The 17,144-nt window shown below is 46.5% G+C and overlaps 1 protein-coding gene across 1 annotated transcript in view; it reads right to left on the bottom strand.

The window, feature by feature from the left end:
* Window positions 1-260: 260 nt before the first annotated feature.
* Window positions 261-17,144, bottom strand: part of LOC120065442 (protein CBFA2T2-like) — a 571,663-nt gene continuing 554,779 nt past the window's right edge. The window contains exons 6-11 of the mRNA XM_039016461.1: window positions 13,751-14,004; window positions 5,578-5,663; window positions 4,003-4,255; window positions 2,754-2,822; window positions 2,121-2,311; window positions 261-1,823 (exon numbers count right to left, since the gene is read on the bottom strand). Of these exons, the coding sequence (XP_038872389.1) occupies window positions 1,503-1,823; window positions 2,121-2,311; window positions 2,754-2,822; window positions 4,003-4,255; window positions 5,578-5,663; window positions 13,751-14,004 (1,174 nt within the window). The 3' untranslated portion in view covers window positions 261-1,502. The remainder of the gene's footprint in view (window positions 1,824-2,120; window positions 2,312-2,753; window positions 2,823-4,002; window positions 4,256-5,577; window positions 5,664-13,750; window positions 14,005-17,144) is intronic.

Genomic DNA, 17,144 nt, shown 5'->3' with positions numbered 1-17,144 from the left:
CCAGCTCTGTCAGGAGGAATGGGCCAAAATTCACTCAACTTATTGTGGGAAGCTTGTGGAAGGCTACGCAAAATGTTTACCCAAGTTAAACAATTTAAAGGCAATGCTACCCAATACTGATTGAGTGTATGTAAACTTCTGACCCACTGGGAATGTGATGAAAGAAATAAAAGCTGAAATAAATCATTCTCTCTACTATTATTCTGACATTTCATTCTTCAAATAAAGTGGTGATCCTAACTGACCTAAAACAGGGCATTTTTACTAGGATTAAATGTCAGGAATTGTGAAAAACTGAGTTTAAATGTATTTGGCTAAGGTGTATGTAAACTTCCGACTTCAACTGTACACACTCAAAAGAGGAACCTGACGAATAACTTGTGCGAGCAAGAAAAGTAGGACAGCTATACTGTACATACAAACAGGATTGTGGCGGTGACTTCGCGATCATGTCACCTCCAAAATGTATTTCCAGACGTGAGATGCTCTAGTGCTGGTACTGTTTATTACACTGTCAACACCGACCCATAACCCTCTTTTCTCTAGAGCTGGTACTGTTTATTACACTGTCAACACCGACCCATAACCCTCTTTTCTCTAGAGCTGGTACTGTTTATTACACTGTCAACACCAACCCATAACCCTCTTTTCTGTAGAGCTGGTACTGTTTATTACACTGTCAACACCGACCATTTTCTCTTAGCTTTATATACACACAATGGTGAACTAGGAAATATGCAGTGAGTACTTCGACCATCACTCACCCTCGTGGGTATAAAAGACCATTTCAAAACTCATACACCCCCCACTGTCCCCTTAAAAAGAAAGCCGGGTCTGAAGTCCGTCCTCAGTTGTCTCAACTCTACTGGGGATTGAGATTTTGGATGAAGCGAAACAAGTGTCCATCTGTCAGGTAGATTGTCTGTTTGTCCAACTGTTGAAGATGGATCCTCCAAGTCCCAAAGCAGATGAGTCTGTCTTCTGCCCACCATTACCAAAGCAAACCCCTCCCAATCTGTCCTCTTTCTGTGTAACATGACTGGTGACATCAGTGACCTCATTTCCTCCTCCGCTCACTCAATGTCTGTGACATCACTTCCTGTCCATGATGTCACTTCCTTGGCTAAATTAAGGTTGGTGTCCAGAGCTGAGGGTCAAGTTTTAAAAACAGCTTTCTTCCCTTGTCTCCTCTCCCTCGCAACCACTAACTTAAAGATACCTTTAGAACCTAAATAGCCAACTGCTAACCTAGATACCTTTAGAACTTGAAGAGCCAAACGCTAACCTAAAGATACCCGACGGGTGACAGCCAAATGATGGAACAATGGAAACCAGCACCTTTCACAGTCAGCAGTTCAAGAGGAACGGGAAACAAAGAAAGGAAGCCATTTTGGGGCATACAGTCCTGGTGTCCATTTAAACAGTCAGGAACAACAGAATGGAAGGAAAATGGGAAGGGAGGCCATCTTGAGAGCCAGTATCACTGGTCCTAGTCCTGGCTTTTACTGCCCGTTGGTCTCTAGCACTAATGTGGGAGTGGATGGGGTGGAGGAACGAGAGGCCACCAACCCCTTCTCCCCCCCGGGACTGGCAGTGGTTGGTACGCTCTCGGGGGCCTTGGCTCCTGCGGTAACAGCGGCGGCGGCTGCAGCGGCCCTGGCAGCTGTGATGGCGGACACGGGCTTGGGCTGGGTCTGCAGGCCGGGGGTGCAGATGAGGTGGTGGCGCTCCCAGTCCTTGTGCTGGCAGAAGGAGCCGCAGTAGCGTGCTGCATTGCAGCCGCTGCACGTCTCGCTGGCCTTGCGACCACAGTTCCAGCAACACTGAGGGGGAGATGGAGAGTTTAGAACTAAATAATATACTATGGCTATGCACGTCTGTGTATGTGTAGTGTAAACTACGTGCAGGGGGACAGAGTTAAGTTCACTAATAGGAGGAGAAGTGTGTGTGTGGGGCAGGGACAGAGTTAGTATACTGGGGGAGTAGTAGGTAAATACCACACAGTAGTGTATCTACATGTCCTGCAGCTTTGACTATTATTCATATGTGCTCACTATGACTCTCACTTCACAGTATGTGTGTATACATCTACTAGTTATCTACTAATATATCCTCCATACCTCGCTTGAGTCCTCCTGCTCATTGATGACCTGGATGGCGTCCTCTGTGGCCTTCCTCTTGGCCTCGGACAGTGTCTTCTCCATCTTGGCCCGCTCGGACGCGATCATCTCAAAGGCCTTGTGCTCTGCCTCGGCCACTGCTTTCTGGACCTCGTCCATGGCCTGGCGCTTCACCTCGTTCACCGCCTCCTCTGTGTGGGAAAGAAGGGCGGCGGGTTATATTGTTGTGGTACGTTCAGGTTATAGTAGACTTTGTAAGAGATCTTTGCATAAAATGTTGTTAAATAATGTTTTTTAATGAGTGTGATAGAGAGGAGGGAGAGAGAAGAAGAACACACACACACACACTCAGCCTCACACACACGCACGCGCAGACACAAACGCACAGACACACGCACGCGCAGACACACAGACACACACGCGCAGACACACGCACGAGCAGACACACGCACGCGCAGACACACGCACGCGCAGACACACACACACACACACACACACACACACACACACACACACACACACACACACACACACACACACACACACACACACACACACACACACACACACACACACAGGCACAGACACACAGACAAGCAAGTAAACACACACCACTGTTGTACAAGGCCTTACCAGCTTTTCTCCAGATCTCATCAGGCACGTAGCCCGAGCCTGGTCGCGGCGCAAAGTCTCTCTGGGATTCTGTGGCATGGAAAGAAGAGAGAGGAGAGAGAGGGGAGAGAGAGAGAGGAGAGAGAGAGGAGAGAGAGAGAGGGGAGAGGGGAGAGAGAGGAGAGAGAGAGGGGAGAGAGAGAGAGGAGAGAGAGAGGGGAGAAAGGGGGGAGAGGGGAGAGAGAGAGAGGAGAGAGAGGGGAGAGAGAGAGAGGAGAGAGAGAGGGGAGAAAGGGGGGAGAGGGGAGAGAGAGGGGAGAGAATTAGATTAGCATCATCCTCTATTTACTTAAAATACACAATCTCCCTCAATAGCTAGCCCCACCAAATTAAAACTTTCCCAGTTGTCCAACTGAACTGAATAGCCGGGCAGCTTGAATAGTGAGTACAATGGCTAGCACAGAGGGGCCGACAACCAAGCTGTAGCTACATACTGTCTGTTCTCTCTCTCTTCATCCCTCTGTTTTCTCTCCCTCTCTTCTCTGTCTGTCTCTCTCTATCTATACTGCTCAATACCTGGTGCCCATGCCCAAGTTCTGTGGTGCCCAGGCTGCGTTTGGGCTGTGTACACTGTGGCCAGGCACACTGCTGAGCACACAGATGGCGCTCCGGCTGGGCTGTGGGCAGACAGATTTGGGTCTTACAGGACGGCCTTCTGTGGCCGATCTGGACAGAGCAGAGCTGGCACCTGTCTGGGGGCCACGGGGCAGCATGAGCCCCGGAGAGACGAGCGCTGAGAGATAAACACTGCCAGCAAGGCTGTGCTTGCATCCCAAATGGCACCCTATTCCCTACATAGTGCACTACTGTTGACCAGAGCCCTATGGTACCCCGTCAACTGCATTGCATTTCATAGGGAATAGGGTACCATTTGGGAAGCGTCCTGTATGTATAAGATCTAAATGTCTCAGTAGCAGTGTTGATGGGTGTAGTTCTGCAGATGAACACAAGATGGCAGCCTATATGGTGACTATGTGAGGGCTCAGTAGCTGGTGGCAGTTGCTTCAGTTCAGCAGCTCACCATCAAGGGGACTACTAATTGCTATCACTTATCCCTTGATTGATTCGACAGGACCCACATATGACAAGATACACACCTGATCAACAAATATATATAAAAGAACAAATCCTAAGGTGAGAAATGAACTTAACTTCTCATCCACAGTTTGATATCATAAGAGTTATAATGTAAAGATAAAATACCACCCACCACTGCTGAGTCCCTCGGTTGTGTGGGGGCTGTGGGTCTTGGAGAAGGGGGCGGGAACGGCTGCTGTGCGGGGGCTGTGGGTCTTGGAGAAGGGGGTGGGCATGGTGGCGGCCCCTCCCTTGCGGGGGTCTTCCTGCTCGCTGGAGCGCCGCCGCCAGTAGTTGAGCTCCTCGCGGTCCGACTCCTGACAGCGCCGCAGCACAGCCACTGACCGCCGCGTCTTCTCCACCATCTCAACAATGCAATTCAACACCTAGGAGATGAGAGGGAGAGGTAGAAAGAGACGAGAGGGAGAGACGAGAGGGAGAGACGAGAGGGAGAGAGACGAGAGGGAGACGAGAGGGAGAGGTAGAAAGAGACGAGAGGGAGAGAGACGAGAGGGAGACAAGAGGGAGAGCAGAGAGAGAGAGAGTGAGAGGGAAGAAGAGACATTTAAAGGAAGTTCAATTAGGATTCTTAATTGTTTTTCCTTTAAAAACTGCTCAGATACTGTGCAACTAAATATTAATATTGATAGCCCATTTCTGCAGATACATGCATGGCCAGTAACAATGATTTAGATTATAATTGTCTTAGTCTGAATACATGATGAGTCTCAACACATATTGCCGAGAATGAGAGATATATATATATAAAAACATTTGCTTTATACAAAACAAAACATTAAAAACACCTTCCTAATATTGAGTTGCACCCCACTTTTTCCCTCAGAACAGACTCCATTCGTCGGGGCATGAACGCTACAAAGTGTCGAAAGTGTTCGACAGGGATGCTGGCCCATGTTGACTCCAATGCTTCTCACAGTTGTGTCAAGTTGGCTGGATGTCCTTTGGATGGTGGACCATTCTTGGTGCTGACAGAGAGGGCTGCCGTGCTTCTAGCTCTTAGGAAACTTTGCAGTATTTTTAAAAATGTATTATTTCTTACATTATTAGCCCAGAAAATGTTTAGAAGCATTTCGCTGCACCCGCAATAACATCTGCTAAACATGTGTATGTGACCAATAAAATTTGATTTGACCTGTTGAGCGTGAAAAACCCGGCAGCATTGCAGTTCTTTACTCAAACCGGTGTACCTGGCACCTACTACCATACCCCGTTCAGTTCAATCTTTTGTCTTACCCATTCACCCTCTGAATGGCACACATACATAATCCATGTCTCAATTGTCTCAAGGTTAAAAAAACGTGTCTTCAACCTGTCTCCTCTTCTTCATCTACACTGACTGAAGTGGATTTAACAAGTGACATCAATAAGGGATCATAGTTTCACCTGGATTCACCTGGTCAGTCTATGTCATAGAAAGAGCAGGTATTCCTAATGTTTTGTACACTCAGTGGATATCATGGCTTCATTTCATTGGGTAGGACTCCTACTTTTGGAAGTCAATCGCCACACAATTCAATGCATGGCTCTCTGATGTTGACAGCAAATGGCCTTAAACAAAAGTCTGCAACTGTGAACGAGACACCAAGTGTGACAAAGCTTCGATGGCTCCGCCAGACATTAAGAGTTGCTACAGCACTAGTAGTGCCAGTGGTCGGCAGCGACGGCTGCTGTCAGCAGCAGTACTTACATGATCCAGATGCCTCCACTCGTCGGCCCACTCTCTGTCTGTCAGCCTGTGGTCCACGGGCTCCTCGCGGTAACCCCCGTTAGAGCCTGATTAGAAAGACGAGACAAATTAAAGAGGAACGTAATGGTACAGAATCCATCATAACAAATTACTATCACAGGAAGTGAGGCAGAGAGAAGAGGGGGTTCTATAGATCCCATTCACACACACACACACAAACACACACACTCACACTCATTCTATATATAGTGCCTTTGGAAAGTATTCAGACCCCCTCGACTTTTTCCACTTTGTTAGGTTACAGCCTTATTCTATAATGTATTAAATAGTTTTTTCCCCTTCATCAATCTACACACAATATCCCATAAAAGCAAAAGCAAAGCAAAAACAGTTTCGATTTTTTGCTAATTTATCACATAAAATAAACTGAAATATCACATTTACATAAGTATTCAGATCCTTTACTCAGTACTTGGTTGAAGCACCTTTTGCAGCGATTACAGCCTCGAGTCTTCTTGGATATGACACTACAAGCTTGGCACACCTGTATTTGTTCTGCCATTACATAAGGGAGGTGACGGTAGTGATTTGGATAACTATCGACCCATCTCTAGGCTCCCTTGTCTGGTAAAGATTCTAGAATCTATAGTCAACAAACAGTTACAATCTTTTCTTTCTGCTAACAGTATTCTTAGTACCAATCAATCTGGTTTTAGATCTAAACACAGTACCACATCGGCCACTATGCTTGTTGTAAATGATATTCCAAATGCCTTAGACGATAGAAAGCACTGTGCTGCGTTGTTTGTAGATTTGTCAAAAGCTTTTGACACTGTAGACCATGCTATCCTTTTGAGTAAGCTGTCATCTATAGGACTGGGCACTGATGCCTGCCGATGGTTTTATGACTATCTTAAAGATAGAACTCAAGCCGTCATGGTCGATGGGGTCAAGTCTGACCCCTTACAGTTACTTAAAGGGGTCCCTCAGGGTTCAATAATTGGCCCACTATTGTTCTCACTTTATATAAACAACATTGGTGATGATGTCAGATATTGTAAATTCCATTTATATGCAGATGACACAGTTATGTACTCTATTGCTCCAACAGCGGACCAAGCTTTAATGCAGTTGGAGTCTGATTTTAGGATACTACAGGGGTCTCTTTTACAGCTTAAACTTGTTTTAAACGCTAAGAAAACAAATGTCATGTTTTTTTCTAGGTCTAAACTCCCAGTTAGAAACACGTTTGTAATCACTAGCTTGGATGGTACTCAAATCAATAAGGTCTCTGCATATAAATACTTAGGGGTATGGTTAGATGATAGGCTTTCTTTTAAAAAACATGTTACTGAATTGGGAAAAAAGCTCAAATTCAAGATAGGATTCCTTTACAGAAACAGGGCTTGTCTGTCCTCTGTAAATAGGAAAAAAATTGTGCAGGCTACTTTTATGTCCGTTTTAGATTATGGTGATATTATCTATATGCATGCATCGGCAAACACATTAAAACCACTGGATGCTATTTACCATTGTGCACTCAGGTTTATCACGGGTGATAGTTACAGAACTCATCACTGTATCCTATATCAACATGTGGGTTGGGTCTCTCTATCTGTGAGGCGAGAGCAACATGCTCTCTTGTTTATTTATAAAGCACTTCTTTTAAAACTACCTCCATATATATCATCATTAATTTCCACAAGATGTACTAATTTTAAAACCAGATCACAGATGTGGATTACATTAGAGACTCCTGCGGTCTCCACAGAGTTGGGTAGGACTGCCTTCAGTTCCTTTGCACCTTATTTATGGAACAAACTGCAGATCCAACTTAAGTTAGACACTCTGGTGTCCCTTGCCCATTTTAAAATGTTTATGGAGGATCAATATGATGTTGTCTGTGATTGTTTCTGTTGAATTGTGTATGTTTTGAAATGTTCTTGTCTGTATGTCTAAAACTGTACATGTCAACATGTTTACACAGGGCACAGCCGTAAAAGAGATCTAGGTCTCAGTCTGTTTTCCCTGTTAAAATAAAAATAAAATAAAGATTTATATATTTGGGGAGTTTCTCCCATTCTTCTCTGCACTGCTATTTTCAGGTCTCTCCAGAGATGTTTGATTGGGTTCAAGTCCGGGCTCTGGCTGGGCCACTCAAGGATATTCAGAGACTTGTCCCGAAGCCTCTCCTGCGTTGTCTTTGCGGTGTGTTTAAGGTCGTTGTCCTGTTGGAAAGTTCCGTTCATCTTTGCCTCGACCCTGACTAGTCTCCCAGTCCCTGCCACTGAAAAACATCCCCACAGCATGATGCTGCCACCACCATGCTTCACCGTAGGGATGGTGCCAGGTTTCCTCCAGACGTGACGCTTAGCATTCAGGCCAAAGAGTTTAATCTTGGTTTCATCAGACCAGAGAATCTTGTTTCTCATGGTCTGAGAGTCTTTAGGTGCCTTTTGGGAAACTCCAAGCGCACTGTCATGCTCCTTTTACTGAGGAGTGGCGTCCGTCTGGCCTCTCTACCATAAAGGCCTAATTGGTGGAGTGCTGCAGAGATGGTTGTCCTTCTGGAAGGTTCTCCCATCTCCGCAGAGGAACTCTAGAGCTCTGTCAGAGTGACCATCGGGTACTTGGTCACCTCCCTGACCAAGGCCCTTCTCCCACGATTGCTCAGTTTAACCGGGAGACCAGCACTAGGAAGAGTCTTGGTGGTTCAAAATTGCTTCCATTTAAGAATGATGGAGGCCACTGTGTCCTTGGGGACCTACAATGCTGCAGAAAAATGTTGTTACCCTTCCCCAGATCTGTGCCTCGACACAATCCTGTCTCTGAGCTCTACGGACAATTCCTTCGACCTCATGCCTTGGTTTTTGCTCTGACATGCACTGTCAACTGTGGGACCTTATTTAAACAGGTGTCTGCCTTTCCAAATCATGTCCAATCAATTACATTGACTACAGTTGGACTCCAATCAAGTTGTAGAAACATCAAGGATGATCAATGGAAATAGGATGCACATGAGCTCAATTTCGAGTCTCATAGCAAAGGGTCTGAATACTTATGTAAATAAGGTATTTCTGTTTTTATTTTTTTATAAATTTGCAAAAATGTTGCTTTGTCATTACGGGGTATTGTGTGTAGATTGGTGAGGATTTTATTTTATCCATTTTAGATTAAGGCTGTAACGTAACAAAATGTGGAAAAAGTCAAGGGGTCTGAACACTTTCTGAAGGCACTGTACATATTTATACTCCAGACTCCGACATTGTTCGTTCTAATATTTCAATATTTCTTAATACCATCCTATTACTTTTTATTTGTGTGTATTGTTGTGAATTGTTAGATATTAGTGCACTGTTGGAGCTAGGAACACAAGCATTTCGCTACACCCACAATAACATCTGCTAAATATGTGTATGTGACCAATACAATTGGATTTGAAAGTCTATTAACTTGAATCATAATAGTTATGCCACAATACAATGAAGCAGTGGATGGTCAGATTTCACAACAGTATTCCATGTCATGATCATAGCTTAGTGACAAGATGGGCTTTACCATCTCGCTCCCTTAAACACAAGAGAAAGAAAAAGAGTAGCCGACTCAAAGGAGAGAAGGGAGAAAATGAAGACAGTTAGAAAAGACGAAGACAAAGCGATAGAGAGAAAAATAGATGTATCCTACTGAAGACACGTGGGGGGGGGGGGGTCGTAAAAACAAGGAAAGAGTAAAAGGAGGTAAAAAAAACACAGAGAGAAAGAGAGAGAGAGGGGATGAAAGGTAGAGAAAGAGAGAAAGATTAAAAGACAAAATAGATATTAAAAGACAGAAAGAGAAAGGCCTTTTGATGAGAACCAGACGCCCCCACATCTGGAGGTCAGCTGTCAGTGTAAAACCACCACCACCCTCCTCTCCTCCTCATCCCTCATCTCTGCCCCCCATTGGGCTCCCCTGGCTGGGTAACTGTCGGGGAGGAGTGGGCCTTCCCTCCCCCTGGTCTGGAGCTAGCAGCATTCCAGCGGGGAGCCGCTCAGGCTGAGTGGAGCGGGCCCACTTCTAAACACAGACGCCCCCTGGCTAAGTGGAGCTGACACCCGCTTTGGTTAGGAGCTGGGGATGGGGGCACACACGCAAACACTCAGAGACAAGTACACACATTACACAACCTAAAAAAACAGATACACACACACACACACACACACACACACACACACACACACACACACACACACACACACACACACACACACACACACACACACACACACACACACACACTCAAGCCTTCACACACACTCAAGCCTTCCACATGCCCCGGTTCGGCTGCCGCCTAGCCGAGTTCGGCTAGCCGAACCAGTGTGCTCGCATACGCCCTTAAAAGACCTTTGCTTGAAAAACAAGAAAACAGCGGCAAGTTGTCCATCTTGAGACACCGTAGCAGTATACAGTTCCTCAAAATAGTCAGAATGAATCTAATGTAACTCAAGAAATCTGTCGTTAATTTAGAAGTTTTTGTTGGTGAGATCTTAGTCGCGTAATTTTACATCTAACTAAGATGTTTGTTGCAGTAGTGATGTGTGGGTTGACTCATAATCCGGAAAAACCAAAGTTGCGCCCATGCTGGCCATATACTGTTAGGTAAAGTGTCATGACAAACAATGGATGCTATGCCCAAATGTAAAGTACGTGACGTGCTAAGAACGTTCAACTCTGTGGTAACGTTAATGTAACAGTCCTTTGGCTTTAGTGAAGCCCGCGAAATCTGGTGTGTTATATTTGCTCTTTGCGAAGGGTTTTTCTCAAACTCTGTCATTCAAATGTTTTCAGATACACACAAAAAAAACATAGCCGGTTACAAAGTAGCGCTTCATAGATACGTTTTGATGTATGGGTTGTCACTTGTCAGGGTCCAAATTCATGTTTCGCCACCCCCATTTCCATGGTGAGTTCTAGCTAGCTAGCCAGCTAACTAACTGTATGAGAATACTTGACGCAGTTCACCGAAGGATAGTGCTATCCGGGATCCTTGGGGCATCCATAAGTATAAACCCTACCCTTACCATAACCGTAACTATATTAAATGTCAACTCCAATGGGGTATGGACGTCCCAAGGATCACAGATAGTAAGGACCGCTCACTGAGGCAACGTTTGGGGCGAGAGGTAGAGCTGTGCCAGCGGTGAATTTTTTATTGATATTTTATCTTTTTTTTATTGATATTTTTCCAACTACCAGAATTCTGTGGCTACAGCCCTATAATCGATGAAACGATAGCTAAATACCAATACATTGAAAATGTGTCCTATATTGTTGTTTTCCAGCTGGCTAGCATGAGTTGCTCAGTCTTCAGAGCCTAGGCAATTGTTTTGCTAGAACCAGTGCAGTTTATCCTCCTTTCACTAGAGTAAGACAGATTGTCTTTCCGGTGTTTCTAAAATGTTCTTTCCTCAAATTTAAGAAATCATCTTTCTGAGTATTTTAGCAGGGCTGTTTTAAACCCAATCCATACAGGAAAAGGGATTTCATTCCAGCTATAATAAAAATATTGGCAGATATATCAGTTATCTGTGAATATTTCTACTCTACAATTGGAATCGTATCGGATCCAAAAATCCCATATCAGTCAGGCTGTGCTTTAAACAACACCCCTTCTCTGCTTTAAACAACACCCCTTCTCTGCTTTAAACAATACCCCTTCTCTGCTTTAAACAATACCCCTTCTCTGCTTTAAACAACACCTCTTCTCTGCTTTAAACAACACCTCTTCTCTGCTTTAAACAATATGCCTTCTCTGCTTTAAACAACACCTCTTCTCTGCTTTAAACAACACCTCTTCTCTGCTTTAAACAACACCCCTTCTCTGCTTTAAACAATACGCCTTCTCTGCTTTAAAACATCTGTAGCGTCCGAATGGTTTGGTCTAAAAACGATTATGACCATTCTATGGAAAGGGGAGACTCTCATGAACACGATGGTGTTCCCGTTTATTTTAATCTGAAGGTAACCCCAACAAACAAAATGGAAGTATGGAGATATATATAGATATTAAACCTTCATCTGAAGGTAACCCATACAAACAAATGGAGTATGGAGGTAGTTTTGTGGCAAAAAAATAAGGGGTTAAATATGTGTCCAAAAAAACTAAAATATTTCCTGAGCTTTCTTATATATAGATATAGGACAGACACTTCAAAACCTTATTCCTTAGGATGTATTTTTTGACTGCCTTCCTTGCTTCAGCTTCAACACTACTGTCGTTTCCTTAGGGCACTGTATGTAGTGGTGGGGATGAATAGTGTTTGTGTGTGTGTGTGTGTGTGTGTGTGTGTGTGTGTGTGTGTGTGTGTGTGTGTGCATGCATGTTTGCCTCTGTGTTTATGTGTGCGTGCATGTGTGTGTCTACCTTGTGTGTATATCTGCGTCCCATCTGGCCATTGACAAGGACCAGATGGCACGCAGATCTACAATGAACTAGATACAATCCTCTCTCTCTCCATAGAGACTCAAAGGTACTCTACTTCCTGGGTAGTTGGGCACACTGTCTAAACACATGTGGGCCCATAGATTTATGATCTTCTGAGAGCTTCTATACACTTAGCTGTGCATGTCCACACACACACACACACACACACACACACACACACACACACACACACACACACACACACACACACACACACACACACACACACACACACACACACACACACACACACACACACACACAGAGACCACCCATTAGCAGTGTTCATATTGACCGTACTATAGGCTGTTTGTGTGTGAGTGAGAGAGTTCTGTTTTATGAGGGAACCTCAGTGATGGTTGGTGAGAGAGTTATGTTTAACGAGGGAACCTCAGTGATGGTTGGTGAGAGAGTTCTGTTTTATGAGGGAACCTCAGTGATGGTTGGTGAGAGAGTTCTGTTTTATGAGGGAACCTCAGTGATGGTTGGTGAGAGAGTTCTGTTTTATGAGAGTTCTGTTTTATGAGGGAACCTCAATGATGGTTGGTGAGAGAGTTCTGTTTTATGAGGGAACCTCAGTGATGGTTGGTGAGAGAGTTCTGTTTTATGAGGGAACCTCAGTGATGGTTGGTGAGAGAGTTCTGTTTTATGAGAGTTCTGTTTTATGAGAGAACCTCAGTGATGGTTGGTGAGAGAGTTCTGTTCTATGAGAGAACCTCAGTGTTGGTTGGTGAGAGAGTTCTGTTCTATGAGAGAACCTCAGTGATGGTTGGTGAGAGAGTTCTGTTTTATGAGGGAACCTCAGTGATGGTTGGTGAGAGACTTCTGTTTTATGAGGGAACCTCAGTGATGGTTGGTGAGAGAGTTCTGTTTTATGAGGGAACCTCAGTGATGGTTGGTGAGAGAGTTCTGTTTTATGAGAGAACCTCAGTGATGGTTGGTGAGAGAGTTCTGTTTTATGAGGGAACCTCAGTGATGGTTGGTGAGAGAGTTCTGTTCTATGAGAGAACCTCAGTGTTGGTTGGTGAGAGAGTTCTGTTCTATGAGAGAACCTCAGTGATGGTTGGTGAGAGAGTTCTGTTTAACGAGGGAACCCCAGTGTTGGTTGGTGAGAGAGTTCTGTTTTATGAGGGAACCTCAGTGTTGGTTGGTGAGAGAGTTCTGTTTAACGAGGGAACCTCAGTGTTGGTTGGTGAGAGAGTTCTGTTTTATGAGGGAACCTCAGTGTTGGTTGGTTATGTGTTATGGAAAACATCAGAGGGTTGAATGTCAGAGAATGAAGGAGCCCAGCTATATCTGTTCATGTAGGGCTAAACCCTTGTGAGTTTGAATAAGCATCTGGGTTGTATTTATTTAGTGTGTGTCTGTGTGTGTGTGTGTATATATGTGTGTGTATGTGTTCCTGTATACCACTAGGTAGCTAGCTCCCATAGCTCCAGTATCCTGTAACTTTAACTGTGCAGTAGGTGTGTGGTCTCTCTCTCACTTTCTCTTTCTTAAATTGCTTGTTAATATTGTATGTTTTTATTGCGTTGAAATTGTAAATGTTGTGAATTTGTATGATTGTGTGCAGGGCTCACTTGTAAAAGAGGCCTTGGTCTCAATATGATTTCCCTGTTAAAATAAAATGTAAGTAACAAAATGTAATATAAAACGATGTACCATACGTATTTGTGTATTTGTGTCTCTGTGTCTGTATGAACTATTTACCAGGTAGTCTAGGCCTGTCCTTGAGCTCGCGGAGCTCCAGTATCCGGTGGCTGCTCTCCCGGTGCAGCAGATGGGGGGCGCTGATGTCCTCAAGGGCGTAGTGCTGCAGAGGGGGCGGCGTGGGGTGCAGCTGAGCGCTGAGGGGCAGGGGGTTGGCCGGGCTATGGCGGGGCGCCGGGCTGATGGTGCAGATGCGCTTAGCCGGGGGCTCCAGGGGGGCAGGGGGGCGCTCGTGGAAGCCGTTCTCTTTTCCCCTGCAGGAGAGAGGGATGAGAGAGGAGAGGACAGGGTGAGGGATGACAGAGGAGAGGACAGAGTGATGGATGACAGAGGAGAGGACAGGGTGATGGATGAGAGAGGAGAGGACAGGGTGAGGGATGAGAGAGAGGACAGGGTGGGGGATGAGAGAGGAGAGGACAGGGTGGGGGATGACAGAGGAGAGGAACAAGGTGATGGATGAGAGAGGAGAGGACAGGGTGGGGGATGAGAGAGGAGAGGAACAAGGTGATGGATGAGAGAGAGGACAGGGTGGGGGATGAGAGAGGAGAGGAACAAGGTGATGGATGAGAGAGGAGAGGACAGGGTGGGGGATGAGAGAGGAGAGGACAGGGTGGGGGATGAGAGAGGAGAGGAACAAGGTGATGGATGAGAGAGGAGAGGACAGGGTGGGGGATGAGAGAGGAGAGGACAGTGTGGGGGATGAGAGAGGAGAGGAACAAGGTGATGGATGAGAGAGGAGAGGACAGGGTGGGGGATGAGAGAGGAGAGGACAGGGTGGGGGATGAGAGAGGAGAGGACAGTGTGGGGGATGAGAGAGGAGAGGAACAAGGTGATGGATGAGAGAGGAGAGGACAGGGTGGGGGATGAGAGAGGAGAGGACAGTGTGGGGGATGAGAGAGGAGAGGAACAAGGTGATGGATGAGAGAGGAGAGGACAGGGTGGGGGATGAGAGAGGAGAGGACAGGGTGGGGGATGAGAGAGGAGAGGAACAAGGTGATGGATGAGAGAGGAGAGGACAGGGTGAGGGATGAGAGAGGAGAGGACAGGGTGGGGGATGAGAGAGGAGAGGACCGGGTGGGGGATGAGAGAAGAGGACAGGGTGGGGGATGAGAGAGGAGAGGACAGGGTGGGGGATGAGAGAGGAGAGGACAGGGTGAGGGATGAGAGAGGAGAGGACAGGGTGAGGGATGAGAGAGGAGAGGACAGGGTGAGGGATGAGAGAGGAGAGGACAGTGTGGGGGATGAGAGAGGAGAGGACCGGGTGGGGGAGGAGAGGACAGGGTGGGGGATGAGAGAGGAGAGGACAGGGTGGGGGATGAGAGAGGAGAGGACCGGGTGGGGGATGAGAGAGGAGAGGACAGGGTGGGGGAGGAGAGGACAGGGTGGGGGATGAGAGAGGAGAGGACAGGGTGGGGGATGAGAGAGGAGAGGACAGGGTGAGGGATGAGAGAGGAGAGGACAGGGTGAGGGATGAGAGAGGAGAGGACAGGGTGGGGGATGAGAGAGGAGAGGAACAAGGTGATGGATGAGAGAGGAGAGGACAGGGTGGGGGATGAGAGAGGAGAGGACAGGGTGAGGGATGAGAGAGGAGAGGACAGGGTGGGGGATGAGAGAGGAGGACAGGGTGGGGGATGAGAGAGGAGAGGACAGGGTGGGGGATGAGAGAGGAGAGGGACAAGGTGATGGATGAGAGAGGAGAGGACAGGGTGGGGGATGAGAGAGGAGAGGACCGGGTGGGGGATGAGAGAGGAGAGGACAGGGTGAGGGATGAGAGAGGAGAGGACAGGGTGGGGGATGAGAGAAGAGGACAGGGTGGGGGATGAGAGAGGAGAGGACAGGGTGGGGGATGAGAGAGGAGAGGACAGGGTGGGGGATGAGAGAGGAGAGGAACAAGGTGATGGATGAGAGAGGAGAGGACAGGGTGGGGGATGAGAGAGGAGAGGACAGGGTGGGGGATGAGAGAAGAGGACAGGGTGGGGGATGAGAGAGGAGAGGACAGGGTGGGGGATGAGAGAGGAGAGGACAGGGTGGGGGATGAGAGAGGAGAGGACAGGGTGGGGGATGAGAGAGGAGAGGACAGGGTGGGGGAGGAGAGGACAGGGTGGGGGATGAGAGAGGAGAGGACCGGGTGGGGGATGAGAGAGGAGAGGACAGGGTGGGGGAGGAGAGGACAGGGTGGGGGATGAGAGAGGAGAGGACAGGGTGGGGGATGAGAGAGGAGAGGACAGGGTGAGGGATGAGAGAGGAGAGGACAGGGTGAGGGATGGTGTGAGAGTGGGAGTGAGTAGATGAGGGCATTGACATATTTTGGCAGTTGTGTATGTGTACATGTCTCTGTCAGTTGTGAAATGTCTGGAGGTCCCGAGGAGAGGTTCGAAAACCACTGGTCTAGGTGACTGCCGCCAAGAGACTGTGTCTCTTAACTGTCTGTATCTCTACTGAACATAGCTACCTGTTAGGACTGTCTCTAAACTGTCTGTATCTCTACTGAACATAGCTACCTGTTAGGACTGTGTCTCTAAACTGTCTGTATCTCTACTGAACATAGCTACCTGTTAGGACTGTGTCTCTTAACTGTCTGTATCTCTACTGAACATAGCTACCTGTTAGGACTGTGTCTCTTAACTGACTGTATCTCTACTGAACATAGCTACCTGTTAGGACTGTCTCTAAACTGTCTGTATCTCTACTGAACATAGCTACCTGTTAGGACTGTCTCTAAACTGTCTGTATCTCTACTGAACATAGCTACCTGTTAGGACTGTGTCTCTAAACTGTCTGTATCTCTACTGAACATAGCTACCTGTTAGTACTGTGTCTCTAAACTGTCTGTATCTCTACTGAACATAGCTACCTGTTAGGACTGTGTCTCTTAACTGTCTGTATCTCTACTGAACATAGCTACCTGTTAGGACTGTGTCTCTAAACTGTCTGTATCTCTACTGAACATAGCTACCTGTTAGGACTGTGTCTCTTAACTGTCTGTATCTCTACTGAACATAGCTACCTGTTAGGACTGTCTCTAAACTGTCTGTATCTCTACTGAACATAGCTACCTGTTAGGACTGTCTCTAAACTGTCTGTATCTCTACTGAACATAGCTACCTGTTAGGACTGTGTCTCTAAACTGTCTGTATCTCTACTGAACATAGCTACCTGTTAGGACTGTCTCTAAACTGTCTGTATCTCTACTGAACATAGCTACCTGTTAGTACTGTGTCTCTAAACTGTCTGTATCTCTACTGAACATAGCTACCTGTTAGGACTGTGTCTCTAAACTGTCTGTATCTCTACTGAACATAGCTACCTGTTAGGACTGTCTCTAAACTGTCTGTATCTCTACTGAACATAGCTACCTGTTAGGACTGTGTCTCTAAACTGTCTGTATCTCTAC

The sequence above is a fragment of the Salvelinus namaycush genome, chromosome 20, assembly GCF_016432855.1.
Source record: "Salvelinus namaycush isolate Seneca chromosome 20, SaNama_1.0, whole genome shotgun sequence".
Classification (NCBI taxonomy): Eukaryota; Metazoa; Chordata; class Actinopteri; order Salmoniformes; family Salmonidae; genus Salvelinus; species Salvelinus namaycush.
This window is presented reverse-complemented; position numbering and strand designations above follow the sequence as displayed.